The 15,860-nt window shown below is 37.1% G+C and overlaps 1 protein-coding gene across 2 annotated transcripts in view; it reads left to right on the top strand.

Annotated features, from left to right (window-relative positions):
• epc1a (enhancer of polycomb homolog 1 (Drosophila) a) overlaps positions 1-15,860 on the top strand; it is a 34,547-nt gene that overhangs the window by 6,865 nt on the left and 11,822 nt on the right. For both annotated transcript variants that reach the window (XM_065262453.2, XM_065262452.2), the window contains exons 2-4: positions 9,614-9,773; positions 12,876-13,021; positions 13,415-13,621. In XM_065262453.2, the coding sequence (XP_065118525.2) occupies positions 9,674-9,773; positions 12,876-13,021; positions 13,415-13,621 (453 nt within the window). In that variant the 5' untranslated portion in view covers positions 9,614-9,673. The remainder of the gene's footprint in view (positions 1-9,613; positions 9,774-12,875; positions 13,022-13,414; positions 13,622-15,860) is intronic.

The raw sequence follows: 15,860 nt of genomic DNA, 5'->3' as shown, positions 1-15,860 counted from the left end.
TTTGATTGTTTGTTGAAGAGCAACTCTAAAGTTAAACATCTCCATATTTGATGTTTTGATAACCGCTAGCCAAGGCCCAATGATTATTGTTGAAACAAAAACCAGATAGTTTGCTTTTGGTTTGTCATGTGTTGTATGACATGATCTTGTTTGCGGTGGATTGCCGAAGGGCATGTTAAATGTCAGTTAATGTTTCTTGGTAGCTTTTGGATTGACTTGTTTGTGGACGTGACTGTTTAATGTACTTAATGATACAGTCAGTTTAAAAGTCCTGCCACCCAAAACACCTCCATCAAAATATTGTCTTATACGCATGATGAGGTTTTAATTTTAACACTTCCCTTTATGACCACTATTTTGTTTAATTATTTATGAGTCCTCTGTTTTGCAAAGTAGAAGTACTCAAACCAGGGCCCTTGGGAGCCATAGCTGACCCTGTTCATTTTTTGTATCCCGGCCTTGAGGATTTAATTGATGGTCCTGACATAAATCCTCTCGGAGGGTAGTTCATAAATCCACGCAGTGTTAAAGCTCTTTTATGTGCCATGCTATCTTTCCTTGACATTTGTTTGCCTGAGTAACCACTTAGTTGGCTATCTTTAGATCAAAACTGTATGCTGGGAGGTGAAACATAGTTCAAGACTTTCTTTAACTTAATGGGAACTTTGGTGACCCACAACATCACTGTAAGCACTTTCATCAGGGAGTCTGATTTTTATTCATTTCAAAGGCCGCTGTGTAAATGATTCGTAATTACGGAGTTACTTTTAAACCATTAATTGCAAACTAGGAAAAAGTCTCGATAGCAGTAGGTAGTAAATTTCCTTTTATCTAAATTGGCTCAGGCCTTGTTAGTTTTATAAAGTGGTGTTTGTGTGCTAAAAACATTTTTTTTTTATATGCATTTCAACTTTAACACCACTGCTGTTGTATATTGCTAATCATTGCATTGTTTTGGGACAAAAATGTGGCATTGGGATGGAGTTAACACATTGTGTTGTTGATGTAAAGATATGGAAACCCTTATAAACATTACAAGCACTTATTATTGTTAGGATTATTTAGAAAATTCAGATGATGAGGTGTATTTTTCTTTGCTGTGGGTTTTCTGTCTGGAAGTCAAGAAGCTTCTTCTCTTGTTTATTAATAGGGTGCGAGCAGATGTTACTTTCCGCTGACACGTTCTAGTCAATTCATCATTGTTGAACTCAAGAAATAAGTGACATCATCACACTTAAATGTAGGGTTGCATAACAATTAATCACAACTAATCGTTTGCATAATAAAAGTGTGTATAATAATATAGAAAGTTACTCAAAAGCTTTAAGTCGAAATTAAATTTGAAATGAAAACCTGTAATTTGTTTTGGAATATTGTGTTTTTTTTACAGATTACTTATCTGTGAGCTTCATAAAAAAATCATGTGTCCTCATAATTTTAAATCAAAAATGCAAATCTCCTCCCCTCCTCGAAACAATCTCTCTTTACTTCCCGCCGTCATAAGGTATTGTAGGTGGGCGGGGTCCGGGAAAGATCACAACGATTATCAACATGACCCAACTTCAAATGATCCAATCAATTTTTAACCTCTCGACGCGCACTAATTCATTGGCGGAATGACGTAATTTTTTTAACTCTGCTAACAATATCTATATAGCCTACTGTCCACAAACATTACTATTATTAACATTATGATACATCGTTTAAAAGGTCTACAGATTTAGCATCAGTGTATGGTCTTTGTTTTGAGATACAGATGCTCTAGCATCATAAATGTACGATTTTGTGACAGAAGTCCAGATGACAAAATGCTAAATATAAATGGGACTTCTTACCTTTGTGTTGATAACGATTGCGTGTCGAATCCAGCCTGTTTCAGATGTGTGAATAACCCGTCTAATATAATACATCCAATGACCATTTTTGTCCACAAATGCGTATACCATGATATATAGTCTGTTGTTTACATCAGATTACGCATGAACGTCTTGTAATACAATATAATATACAATCTGAGGACTATTTACGTCGTAACACTGTATGAGATTACACTTTAGGTTCCGCTAAACACATAAACCCGCGGTCAAACTTTGTTTCTAAAAGTAGGTGGCATCCTCTAACTTGCTCTTTCCTCCAATGACTTCATGGAAAATAATGATAGACAGAACGTGTAGCCAATTAGATAACACATCCAACAATCTTTGTGTAACATTTTATTTCTAGGTGTGGAAACTGCATTTTATATGCTAACATAAGAATAAATAATAATAATAACGGACGTGTGTGCATGTAAACAAAAGACTTTTATTTTGGGGCTGAATGGCACTTAGAAAAGGCACTAGTCTTACAAAAACTCTTGCAAGAACCTCAGTTTTGGGCCTATTGACCTCAAAAATGAAACATTACTTCTTTAGACTTGTGGCTGTGGGATCATGGGATTTCTAGGTTTCACATACATATTTATCAATAAGGTTTTTAGTAATTAAAAAGATCTTACGCAAAAAAAATTATTCCAAAGTACTTCAGCCTCTCTAACTTATTTAGAGAGTTTTTTTTAATTAAAACAACCATTATAGAAAAAGCTTTAAGAGGTGCTTTTCAAGAGGTTAATGAACGAATTCGAGTCCAGCCCTTAGCTGCTTTACATTTGGACACTGCCTTTACCTGTGTGTGGTTATTGGCTGGGGGCTAAACACCCACTTGCCAAAGTTTACCTCCCAGGAACGTCTTTGGTAAAACCATGTTTTGGCCGAAACGAGCTGTGCAATCTTTCTTTCCAAACTTATTCAGTCCAGCAAGCCGGCTTTCCCAGAGATGGCATCATATAGTGTAGTCCATGCTAGAGGTCAAGCAACATTCCAGACGAGTTTGACCGGCTTGTCCCATCATTTCCTGGACAGAGTTCCAGGAAGGAGCCAACACTCCATTACTCTGCATATTTAAGATCAGCATTTCGTTAAATAGCAGTACAGAATTGTGGGAAAATGCACTGACATGGCAAGAGCTTGTCTATTACGCAGTTAACTTTGGATTGTGTTTAATGATACAATCTTTTATGTTGTCTATAAATCAGGCTTTCAGCTCTTTGGCCTGAGGGGAAGGACCTTTCTTGAAGGACAACAAACAATTACTTTGTAATTATTTCTTTTGATTGGGTCATTAATCGTAATCCGGTTCTCTGACCCGTCTCCAAGGTCTGGGAATATATTTTCCTGAAATGTTTCCTCTCACAAGAGTTTGTAGAGCTGCTTTTGCCCAACAGCACTTGTCTGTAGTAGTGAATGACAGATACCGGAGGGCAATTGATCAGCTGGGAATGTATTCGATTACAACTATAGTGGTGTAATTATGGTTCGATGCATCAATCAAATAATACAATCCCAAACTTAAAATATCGATACACAGTTACTTCGTTTTGACCCTCTCCACAAGTCCACATACCGTCTGTCTGTACATTTCTACTTAAGCGTGCATTTTTGTTTATTGACAATTAGGGCTGGGTATCGATTCAGATGTTCCAGATCGATTTAATTTCAATTCACAAGCTATCAAATCGATTTTGATTCTCGATTTGGGTTCTCTGGTCGGTTTTTATACTCTATTCTCAATTCAACTCAGTGAATATAGATTTAATACAAATACTATATTAATAAAAAAGAACAGTGAACAGAAGTTTACAAGTCAGTAATTAATAAAGTGAAATTAACAGCCAGAACACTATCGTTGTCGTCTTGCTTGCGAAATCTAAAATGCTTCTATGCTTCCTAAAACCGCCATTTTATGCACTGAATGAATGAATGATAGGCTCGTTGGTAACATGGCGCAAGGCAAAAAAGAGGGTAACATCTAGTGAAGAAGAATAGTAATTTGATTAACGTTAATCTTACATTCAATGTTTGCAGAAAAAATATGAAAAAAATCGATTCTGCTCTTTGAGATCCAATTCTGAATCGACCACGTAAAAACAAAAAAACCATTAATCGAAAAATATATATATTTTTTTTTTTGCCCAGCCCTATTGACAATACTGGCTTAGAAAATCGATAAAATGTCATGTCCTTCCAGAAAACAAGGGTTTTTTGTGATTTGTTGCGGGCAAAAATCCTTGATCTTGCGGCACGTTTTCTTAAAAAATGCGATGGAATATTTGGGATGTTTATGCAATTTTTACGCAATGAAATTGCGGGAACTTGCAAAAACTATTTTAAGCTTTTGCAGCTTTTCAATGATGTTCACGTCACATAATCACGTCACTTCATAACGTTCCCATGGCAACAGGGGACATGGCTGCGCTTGTGTGAAGTAAATGCAACATTTTTCAACTTTCTGCTGCGAAAATACGTGGATTATGAAGTCATCCAAGCCCTGCATATTTTGCGCACGGAAATCTGCAATTTATGCTGCGAAAGTGCGGCGTATTTGAAAAAATGCTTCCCCCGCATAAATATGCAGACTTTGGCTGATTATGCGTTAAATCATGCGATTGCATAATCGCGCTTTTCTGGAGGGACTGATTTACACCCCTAATTACTATGGCGCAGTTTGGCCAATCAATTTGGGTTTCAGATTGTTTGTCGTCTCACAAAATGTATTTAATAACTGAGGTTTTTGTTGTCTCAGGGTTTTTTGTTTCTTCTGTGTCCATTCTGTTATTTCTCACCTCATCTGGTAGTAATTGTGTGATCTTCTGGGGTCAGTTGACGGGGGCACCCGTTCATTTGCAATCTAAAGGTTATTCAGAGGACTGTCGTAGGATGACTGGCTTTTGTCTCCTTATAATTGCCTTCTTGCATAATAGCCTTCAATGAAAACACACAGCTGAGTTGTTTAAAAGCGTTTGTTTGCTATTTGAGATTTAATGCTAAAACACTTCATAAAACTTCATTGTTTCACAACAGCTGGCTCAATCACTTGGGTAATATATTGAAGTAAATGGATATTTTGTCTTTATTTGGTGATATTCGATCACTAAATTTATCTTCACAGTTTGTTTGCTATCCTTAAATGTTTTCTGGCTGTTGTGTGTGGAATGTTATTTTTTATTTATCTGTTGCCAAGTGTTGCCATTTGGTTCAAATCAGCTCCTCGGGCATATTAACCTCATCCGGTCTGGCTCACGTACACATTGTTTTGAACAATTAGTCATTGTTTATACTGATTTAGTGTTTAGAGATATGTTTGTTGGGTGTACATACTGTTGATTTGACCTTCAGCATTGGTTTAATTGTGCAGTCGAAAGCACTATTCGGACGAGATTAGTTTTCCAAACAACGTTTGAGTTTCAACGTGTCCCCCAGGACGTCTGTGATTTTATGTACCGATTCGGACAGGATTAAAATGATGCAGGCTATTCCAGAGATGGGAGTGTTTGTTTCATGCATTTGGGCGTTGCAGAAGAGCACGTGCTCTGGATACGCGTGTTTGTAATGTTTAATATTTTGCTTTAAATGTAAAATTATGAAAGAACATGTAATTTATAGGGGTGTAACGGTACGCAAAAATCACGGTTCGGTGCGAACCCCGGTTTTGAAGCCACGGTTCGGTTCATTTTCGGTTCAGTAAGGGGAAAATGCAAACATTAAACTGCAGGTTGTTTATTACTATAAACTTTTTTTACAATTTGTTTACACTTTTTTAAACACTTTTTATTAAAATATAACATATAAAATATATATAAAATGAAAAATAATAAATAAAATACTACTGCAAAGTTCTTTTTTACATTATTTTATAACAGAAGGTAACTCTTTTCTTAACCTTTTCTTAAACTTTTTCTACTAAAACCTTGAACTAACAAATTCAATTCCTGAATACATTTATCAACAATTAGCCTACATTTTTGACACCAAAAATGTTCTGTTTTGATTTATTTTGGATTGTTTAACTCACAGTATTGAATTGGCTATGTACCATCTCTGTATAAAAATAATATTACTGCTCTATGTGTAACTGCATAGCAAGCAACATGATGATATACTTATTATACACTCATTTTGAGATTAGTGAGTTGCATACCTAGCCATCTTTGATCTTTTGCATGTTTCTCCTAATCTTTGCTTGTGTTGTCAATGTAAGCTGTGACTTTACTAACGAACCCCTCCGCAGCTGAGTAACAGCTGAGTAAGCCCGGGTTACAGCTCCTCCGTGTCCCGACCAGCTGATCGCATTGTGACAATGATATGATTGACATGAGGTGCAGATGAAAAATCTGATCACGTATTCCTTATTCTCGCTGTCACAGAAAGCGCGTCTCATGATTGCGTAGCAACGAAAGACGCGCAACCTCTCATGCACTTTTGAAAGAACAAAGCAGCGCGTTGACACGCGTTTAACATGCGCTTTTAGATACTACACGTAAACGTTTACATCAATAATCAAACGGATATACAACTAAGTAAATAAAAATTTTTCTGCGGGCCTAATTATGTTATATGTTTGACAGAAGACTTGCGCTGAACGAGGAGACTTCCGCCGCTTAATATGTTCGTGCGGAAACACACCTATTATGTTCCGCACAGGCGCACACAAAATGCATTCGGCCTTTCGGTGCACGTGTGCACCGTGCCGAAAGCCCTGAACCGAAACGGTCCGGTTCGAATACACGTACCGTTACACCCCTAGTAATTTATTAATTTAATTTTAACAAATCAAAATAAAATATACAAATCCTACTAAAGTAACGTTAGCCTACGTGTTTTATATAACTGTCTGCTTATAATAAACCCAAAGAAATGAAGAAATAATGATTAATAACAATTTATTATCTTTATTAATTAACATTACCATTCCGGAGTTGAAGAACTTTGAACGGAGTTTCTTATAACGTTACTGATATTACAGTGGCCAGTCTTAACAGTGTTTGATATTCAGCTCGTCTTGATTTAATTATTTTATTTTGCCGAATGCGAAAAAACATCCATATCTGAATGAATGGGACTCAGGAAATACAATATACGCGCATTAGTAAGACTTTACGGCAGATCACGGTGGCCAAAACACGAAATGAACCGCGTTTTCAAAAGATATTGCGGGCAAACACAGACATTTGCATCCGGACGGGATTACATTTCTCAGAGGACCTCTGAGTTCGGCGAAAAACAGTAGGTAAATTGCTCTGGAATTTTTACGGAGGTCCTCAGAGAAAAACACAGACATGGCCGATTCGGACGGGATTAAAAACACAGAGGACCTCTGAGAAGCACGATTTTCTCAGAGGTCCCCCTGTAAAACTAATCCCGTCCGAATCTGGCTTAAGTTTAATTTAAAGCTCATTGCATAAAAATTAAATAAGAAACATAAGAAACAGCACGTGTGTGAGATCTGTTTTAGAGATTTACATGGTGGGAAAGTTGTTTTTTTCTTTCGTTGATCTGGTGAGATGATTCTGAGGCCAACTTATCTAAAGCCCTATTCGGACGGGATTAGTTTTACAGGGGGACCTCTGAGAAAATCGTGCTTCTCAGAGGTCCTCTGTGTTTTTAATCCCGTCCGAATCGGCCATGTCTGTGTTTTTCTCTGACGACCTCCGTAAAAATTCCAGAGCAATTTACCTACTGTTTTTCGCCGAACTCAGAGGTCCTCTGAGAAATTTAATCCCGTCCGGATGCAAATGTCTGTGTTTGCCCGCAATATCTTTTGAAAACGCGGTTCATTTCGTGTTTTGGCCAACTTGATCTGCCGTAAGGTCTTACTAATGCGCGTATATTGTATTTCCTGAGTCCCATTCATTCAGATATTAATGTTTTTTCGCATTCGGCAAAATAAAGTAATTAAATCAAGACGAGCTGAATATCATACACTGTTAAGACTGGCCACTGTATTATCATTAACGTTATAAGAAACTCCGTTCAAAGTTCTTCAACTCCGGAATGGTAATGTTAATTAATAAAGATATTAAATTGTATTAATCATTATTTCTTCATTATTTTGTGTTTGTTATAAGCAGACAGTTATATAAAACACGTAGGCTAATGTTACTTTAGTAGGATTTGTATATTTTATTTTGATTTGTTAAAATTAAATTAATAAATTACATGTTCTGTCATGATTTTACATTTAAAGCAAAATATTAAACATTACAAACACGCGTATCCAGAGCACGTGCTACTGCAACGCCCAAATGCATGAAACAGACACTCCCATCTCTGGAATAGCCTGCATCATTTTAATCCCGTCCGAATCGGTACATAAAATCACAGACGTCCTGGGGGACACGCTGAAACTCAAACGTCGTTTGGAAAACTAATCCCGTCCGAATAGTGCTTAAGACATTAAACTTTAGGTTCTTGTGGAAACTTAAAAGTAAAGATTAAGAGTGTTTTTGCTTTACTTGCATGAAAAATATTGTTTAGATGTATGCCTTGCCAGATGCCTTTATCTAAAGCAACTTATATCGCATTCAAGCTATAGGTTTTATCTGTATTTCCCAGGAATCAAACTCACAACCTTTGCACTGCTTATGAAAATTTTGAGTAAAAACCTGAGATAATTGCATTTTTGTGAATAGCTTTTGATAAAGATTAGATTCAGAATGATCCTCAAAACATACACAGAGTTTGAACTGTTTGCCCTAATGCTAAGTACAAACCAAATGCATGGCATCGCGTCACTTGCTCTAGATTACTCGCAGGATTTAACTATGTGTCATGCGAATTTTTCGCTAGAGTTGAATATTTTCAACTTGGGCGAAGTTGCGTTTGAAGTGAATAGCGCGTGTTTTCGCATCAAACGCGTGCCCATATTGCGTCATTCGCATCGCCCCATGCGAGGATGCGTCTGATTGCATCTTTGCATTGACTTTGTATGTAATCTACTCGCGCAAATCGCTGAACTCGCGTCTGGTGTGATCCCACAGTAAGGGAATACTTCTAGGTTTTATTCGTTCGGGTAAGAGCGCCAACTGGTGGATAATAGAGAAATACGGATTGCCGAAAAACTCGTCATTGGCAGGGAAGCGTTTTCTTAATTGACGAGTTAATTGAAAAGCGTGGCTCTGACATTTCCTTGTACTGGAGAGGTTGTTAGTGCGCAGAGGGTTAAAACCGCTCCCTGGTACGCAGGAAATTGTAGTGCGCTATGATGATGCCCTCGGATTAACGTCATCCGTTTTAAGAAGGTTGCTTCTTTTTTGTCCATCAATAAAGTGACTTGGCATAAATGAGTAAAAAATGTACTAATAAATAAATTAGTAAACTACTGCCCCACCCCTCGATACTATTGTGCATCAGCGATCTCACAGGCTGAGGATAGGATGAACTCAAAACACCAGTGTGCAGTGCAATTTCCGTCATTAGAAAGTGCATGCGTATGTACGCGCACTGCCGGATTTTTCAAACCTGCGTGCATTGTATGCGTAGGTCGTGCATGCACCTACAGGAGAATGTAGTATGTAACCCAGAAGGTGCTTCGCATTTTGTTGCAATGTGAATGCGTCATTTGTGTACACACATGATTCAAATAAAGTATACATTGCAAGGCTGTGCGTTTGGAAAAAACCCGACTAAACTCCGTGCCTTATGAAGTCTCTAGTACTGAGTCTCTATTACAGTAAGTCTGTGATTGCTGCCTTTAGTTTGCGCTTACCCAAGCATCTCTCTCTTTACGCCTGTCATAGGAACACCATCTCCAGAGGGCGATCTCTGCCCAGCAGGTGTACGGGGAGAAGAAGGACAGCATGGTGATTCCCGTCCCAGAGGCAGAGAGCAACATTGCCTACTACGATTCGCTCTACCCTGGAGAATTCAAGATGCCAAAGCAGCTCATTCACATACAGCGTGAGTGCACAAATGCTAATGAGGGCTTGCTGATTTAGTTAATCAGTGTTTTAGATTGCAATGGGGGACAGGTATTTGAGTGTTTGTGCGAAAGACATTAGCACCCAGTCTTTGTTGTTAACATCTGTCCTCTGATTCTCTGCTCTGAGGAGCAGGTGCTTTGTGTATTTTTAGGGGTGTTTGTGAATGCGGGTTGTACCATCTGCCACCCTGTGATACTTTGGGGTTCTCAAGTATCTCTTGAATGTTTTTTAGATTCAAATATATTAATCACCTATGATTATGAGTAATGTAAGTGAAGCCTTCATGTTGCAGGATTTGTCCAGTTTGTGCTACTTCTAAAAAAGTGGCTAAATTTGTGACAGATTGTTATATATTATTCATTGCATTATTGCAATAATTTAATCTTGTCACAGTTATTTAAAATAACCATAATCATGCTCGTATAAAAGGCTATATGGTTGCATAAGAGAAAATTTATAAAGATATACAATGTCGGCACAAAAATGAACAAAATGAATGTCTGCAGGGGAACATAACTTAAGCACAATAAAATATTTTTTTTAAATGTTGGCTGTAACATAAATAAACATTAAAATAAGTCAGTTTTACCAAATTTCATGATGTTGTATGAAATTGTATGCCCATTGTATGTTGTGGTAAACTTTTAAGCCACTCAGGCCTTGTTTTAATAAATATAAGGTTACTGTGTTGGGATAGTCAATATTTAACTGGGATTAATGGGAATTTTATGGCTGTCCCGCTGCGTTTCCTCTAGCCTTACTCGTGTGTGTTTACGGGGGAGTGAATTTAAGTGAGTCTGGCAGTCCCTGGGGTGTCTGAAATAGTCTTTGACAGCAGGACATCTCCAGATTATGTCTGTGCATGCTCCTTTAGCTGAGAGTCATTGAGGAAGGGATTTAAATCAGTGGGAATTGTGGGAAGATGAAGAATGGAAATGAGGAATGTACCTTGTGGTTTCTCTCAGGGTGTCTGCGCCATATTTTTGCTTATTTTGGTAGAGATCTCCGTTTCATGGCAATAGCAGACTGGACTGCAACTAAGTGAATGAAAAAATAATTCTGAACGTTAAGCTGAAGGTTGTTGAGGCATTAGAAAATGTGTCGGCTAAATATTTCAACTTCGTAAGCAAACTAGAAAATGCATCTGTGCTCTGATGTAGTTTTTCCATCATCCTTTAATCTAGTATTAGTATCTGAAACACACCGGGTTGCCCATTGTTAGATCCCATTGACCTGAAGAGCTGTTTACACAGCAACTTTTCCACCAAAAATCGGAAAGGTTGGGGGTTTTGGCTGTTTGTTTAGATGACTTTTCCTTTGGCATCCTGAAAATACAAGTGTTTGAAATGGGATTGAAAGTGCACGTTTTTGAAAATGCCTTTGACAAAATCGCAAATCTGTGAAAATAAGGATGTTGGGCATTACGTGTTTGGTCTACAAGCATGCGTGAGTTCTTGTTTGTGTTCTTCAAGATACTGAGTTTATTAAGGCTTCTTAAATAAAGTTTACAAAATTTTGCTCCTTTGTAGTCCACTTGTAGGGATGCAACCGTTATAGATTTTGTTGATCAGTTATAGTCTGATAAATAATCGTTTGTAGGATTATTATAGATTATAGATTATCATTCATTTTACAACATTAATGTATAAAATCGCATGAAAACATTTTTGAATAACTGTTGAATTCTTTGGTATTTTCAGTTTGTGTGTTTTTTTCCTACAATTCTTGTTTTTTAAAAATAAAAAAATAACTTAGCTCAGTGGTTCCCAAACCTTTTCAGCGTGTGGCCCCCCAAAGAAAATTTGTGACACAAAACTTTTCTAAAACTCAACATTTTAATAAAAAAAAGATTAAATTATACAAAAAAGTAGTGCTTTTGGTTAGTAGCCTTATTTTTTTTTAGGCTTTATTACACAGAATTCATGATAAATTAATGCATTTCATAAAATGCCATAAACCCTGGCACCATCTCGCGGCCCCCAGTTTGAAAACCACTGACCTAGCTGGCTTTGAAACCTGTATTTATTTTACTGATTTTGTTTTAATGTAATTTTACGTGTGGACTGAGAAAATATACTTATTTTGGTTTTTTGAAGTTTTAGTAAAAATGATAAGAACCTCTCAAAATGAATAACAACACAGGATCATCCTGGACTAGGTAATGCCAGTTATTTTGACAGGTCTAGCTTAATATTACACAAAAATCTAATATAAATATTAGGGCTGGCAGTGTTGTTTTAAGTGCTATCATTATTGTGTAAACGTGCCATAAAATCCAGCTAGCATAACTGTAATAAGCATATGTTCTGATGTGTTTTTTTTTTACAGTCCAAACAACACAAACGATTTATTTTAAAGATTCTGTGCAGTGAACATTTCTTAAAAAATAAATAAAAAAATAAATGTGGAAACTACTAAACAAACAATCAAGGGGCGGTCCCACCAGACTCTGAGCATGCGAATATGGGCAGAGAAATCTTTGTCCATTTTTGCGTTTCAGTATAGAGAAAGATCACGCCTTCACGAACCAATTTTCTAGTGTTCACATGTCTCCACGTGATACGAATTGGCAGGTCAGAGTTCACCAGTCTTGAACTGTGGTACACCGCGAAATATCTTCACACAACACTGAAATAAATGATTCATTTAATTTAATCCTTTTTTTTAAGGTAAGTGGTTGCAATCAATTTATTTAAGCTACGTTTAAACAAAAAAGATTAGTAAAGTAAAATAAAATATAAAACTTTTGTTTAAATGTACCTTAAATAAATTGATTGCAACCACTTACCTTTAAAAAATTGATTAAATTCAATGAATAATTTTTTTCAGTGAAGCTTGTGTTTCCAGTCTGACGCATTCACGTGCATATAAATGGAAGTCACTGGAACGAAAAGTGTAATATGACCGTTCCATCAGAAGTTGTATATTAAAATTAAAGCTGACCATTTTTAAGTAAACCAAATGCATCGTGTGTTTCATAGATGTGTAGGTTTGTGACTCAAACAAATGAGAAATTGCCATATTTTGAGACCTCAAGCTTTTGATGCATTAGATTTGACCTTTCTCTCTCCGTTTACAGCTTTTAGTCTGGACGCGGAGCAGCCGGACTATGATCTGGACTCAGAGGATGACGTTTTTGTGAATAAGCTAAAGAAAAAGCTGGAGGTGGGAGCGCTGCAGTTCGAGGAGATGATTGACAGATTGGAGAAAGGCAGCGGACAGCAGGTTATTAAAAAATTTGCCACTTTCAGTGTGAACTACAAAACAGCCTCTGGGATTTCACCCGGCTCGACGCTTTAAAATGAGAACTGAAGAAGAGGCTTTGAACCTCTCGATTATAAATTCTTTGAACTTCTCAAAGAGTTAGTAAGCTTTCAGTCTATATTAGTGATGCTTTTTTATTTGCCTTTTACTATGTGGAAACTGTACTACACCCTTACTTGTAACATAAAGCGTTAGCAAATTACCAGAATAAATCCATTAACTATTACGAGTATAATTTCTCATGTCATTTACATGGTGGCAGAGTTTTACCCTAAACAGTTTAATGATAGCAAATTAGTTGGATGTCTTTTAATAAACGTAAAATGAATGTTTTTATTTCTCATCATGTTACAGATGGTGACCCTACAAGAAGCCAAGCTCCTACTGAAGGAGGATGATGATCTGATCAGGGATGTGTTTGAGTATTGGAGCAGGAAGAGGAAACTGTGTAAAAGCGGATCCCTCATTCCGACCATCAAACAGGAGAGACGTGATGGATCCAGCACCAACGACCCTTACGTGGCCTTCAGGCGACGGACCGAGAAGATGCAGACGAGAAAGGTGAGCAGATCCGTATTGATGTTTTTCTTTAGAGCGGCACTCGCTGTGCAGATTAAAGCTGCCCAATGCTACAGCTGCCTGTGTTCGATCCGTCCAGCCCTTAAAATGTTCTGCTCTATTGACAGCTTTGTGTTTTTCCCCCTGAAGTCTTGTGTTATTTAATGTTAGTTAAGGTTTAGGGGGGTGAGAGCGGTGAGCAATGTAGCTATTCTGGTTCTGAATCCATTGATGGGTTTTATAGTAATTTTGGATGTGGAGAAGTTGTTCATACTGAATGTCCTACCTTTAGCAGCCTGTTATAAAGCGGACTGGGGTAGTGAACTTTTAAGCTACAAAAACAAACCATTTTAACCCTTGTGTGGTGTTCGGGTCTGTGGGACCCGTTTTGAATGTTTACTGAAAGAAAAATTATGCAATTAATTGTTGTTTCAACCTCAGATTCATTGGCCTTGGCTCATTTTCTATGAAGAACATAAAAATAAACAACTTTATAATTAATGTACACTGTACACCCCCCCTACACATTTATATTACATATGTGGTGTTCGGGTCCACTGGACCCGGGGTTAATAAAAGTGTAAAAATTGAATGTGCTATGTAACTTCACTCTGTTTTTCTCCTACCTGGGACTCCTGTGAGTGCATGAGTGTGTTTGTATACATGTCTGTACATATGTGATGGATGCATGTCAGAGTTTTCTCCTTCTGCTTTTGCTGTAATGCCGCAAGGATACAACATGTTATATGTCGTGCATGAACATTTGTCTGTACCTACTGTCCCAAACACTTTACCTTCTGTCTAACAGGAACCATTCTACATTTTACCATTATAAAAATCCATAGTTTTATTGTAGTAAAAGAGTAGTAATCATGGTTATTTGGTATATTGATTACCATTTATAAACCCATGGGTTTACCACAAAACCTATGGTGTGTGTACCTGCTATTTATCACGTTGTGGGGACCAAATGTCCCACAAAGATGTGTGTGTGAGAGAGAGAGTGAGAGAGAGAGAGAGTGAATAATAGAGAAAGTAAAATATTATCCATGTATTTTCATCATTCTAAGTTGTGGCCAATAGCAACACATTGTACTTCAATGTGTGTGGACCAGATGGACACAGTATATGTGTATAAAATGCAAGAAATGCATACACAACACAGCTACACATTAAAAATTTGCTTCTTATGTGTTGTGTTGGCTGGCATGAACAGGTTATGTGTTTAGTGTGGATGATGTCTTATGATACGGCATCTGTTCAGTTTGGGGCCTGTGCTGTGTAGACTGACACAAATGTGTACAATTTCAAAAAGTTCAAATAATTAAACATCAACAGTGATGAAAAACTTTGTTTCATTTATACTTATTTAAGATAAATATGATTTTTCCCCCAATATCTGGATCAGAATAGAATTTCCTTTTTTTATTTCATATTACCACAAAAACGAATGGCACTTTAGTTTATAAATAGTCCTCTACCAGTGGTAAATGACCAATATTAACCATAAATTCTGTCTATATTACTTGCAATAAGGCTAAAGTTAACATCTGTAAACAATATTACATAAATTTGTATGAATGCATTGGTTTAAGATACTAATAATGCTCTGGGTCCACCAGACCCACAAACATCGTCTAAGTAACAAAAATACGAACACCACACAAGGGTTAAGTAGTGCAAGGAAAATTTGGTTTGCCCTAATGCATGTCTGGAAATATGGCTAAATTAATGACGATGAATAAACTTTAGTGGATTTGCAAACAATCTCATTTGATGGAGCTGAAGTCAGACCCGAAATGACGTCTTGGAGAGTGGTCTTTTTTGTCGGATAGATAGTGTGGTATTATGAGTTGGCATTGATTTAAAGCATCAGTGAACGGAGAGAATGAGGATCACAGTTCATTACATTAGATAATGATTATTAAACACAGTTATGCGGTTTATTACTGTGATGGATAATTGGGCATCATTCCTGCGGTCATGTTAAGTTGATCTGCATTGCTCATCAAGCATGAGAAATAAACCGAAATCCCTTGCACAATATGACAATTATCTGTTTAACCATTCTTATTTTTTATCTGCTGAGTAGCTCAAGCTTTATAGTAAAAAGTTTATATAGTTTAACACTTTGGAAAAGGGATTTGTACATTTGGAGCCAATCAGCAGTTAGTGTGCGTTCACACCAGAGGTGGAAGAAGCGCAATAAAACATGCTTTTCGCCTGTGATTGGATGCTTGAA

The sequence above is a fragment of the Paramisgurnus dabryanus genome, chromosome 1 (assembly GCF_030506205.2).
Source record: "Paramisgurnus dabryanus chromosome 1, PD_genome_1.1, whole genome shotgun sequence".
Lineage (NCBI taxonomy): Eukaryota > Metazoa > Chordata > Actinopteri > Cypriniformes > Cobitidae > Paramisgurnus > Paramisgurnus dabryanus.
Note: the sequence above shows the minus strand (reverse complement) of the source record. Positions and strands in the feature narration are given on the sequence as shown.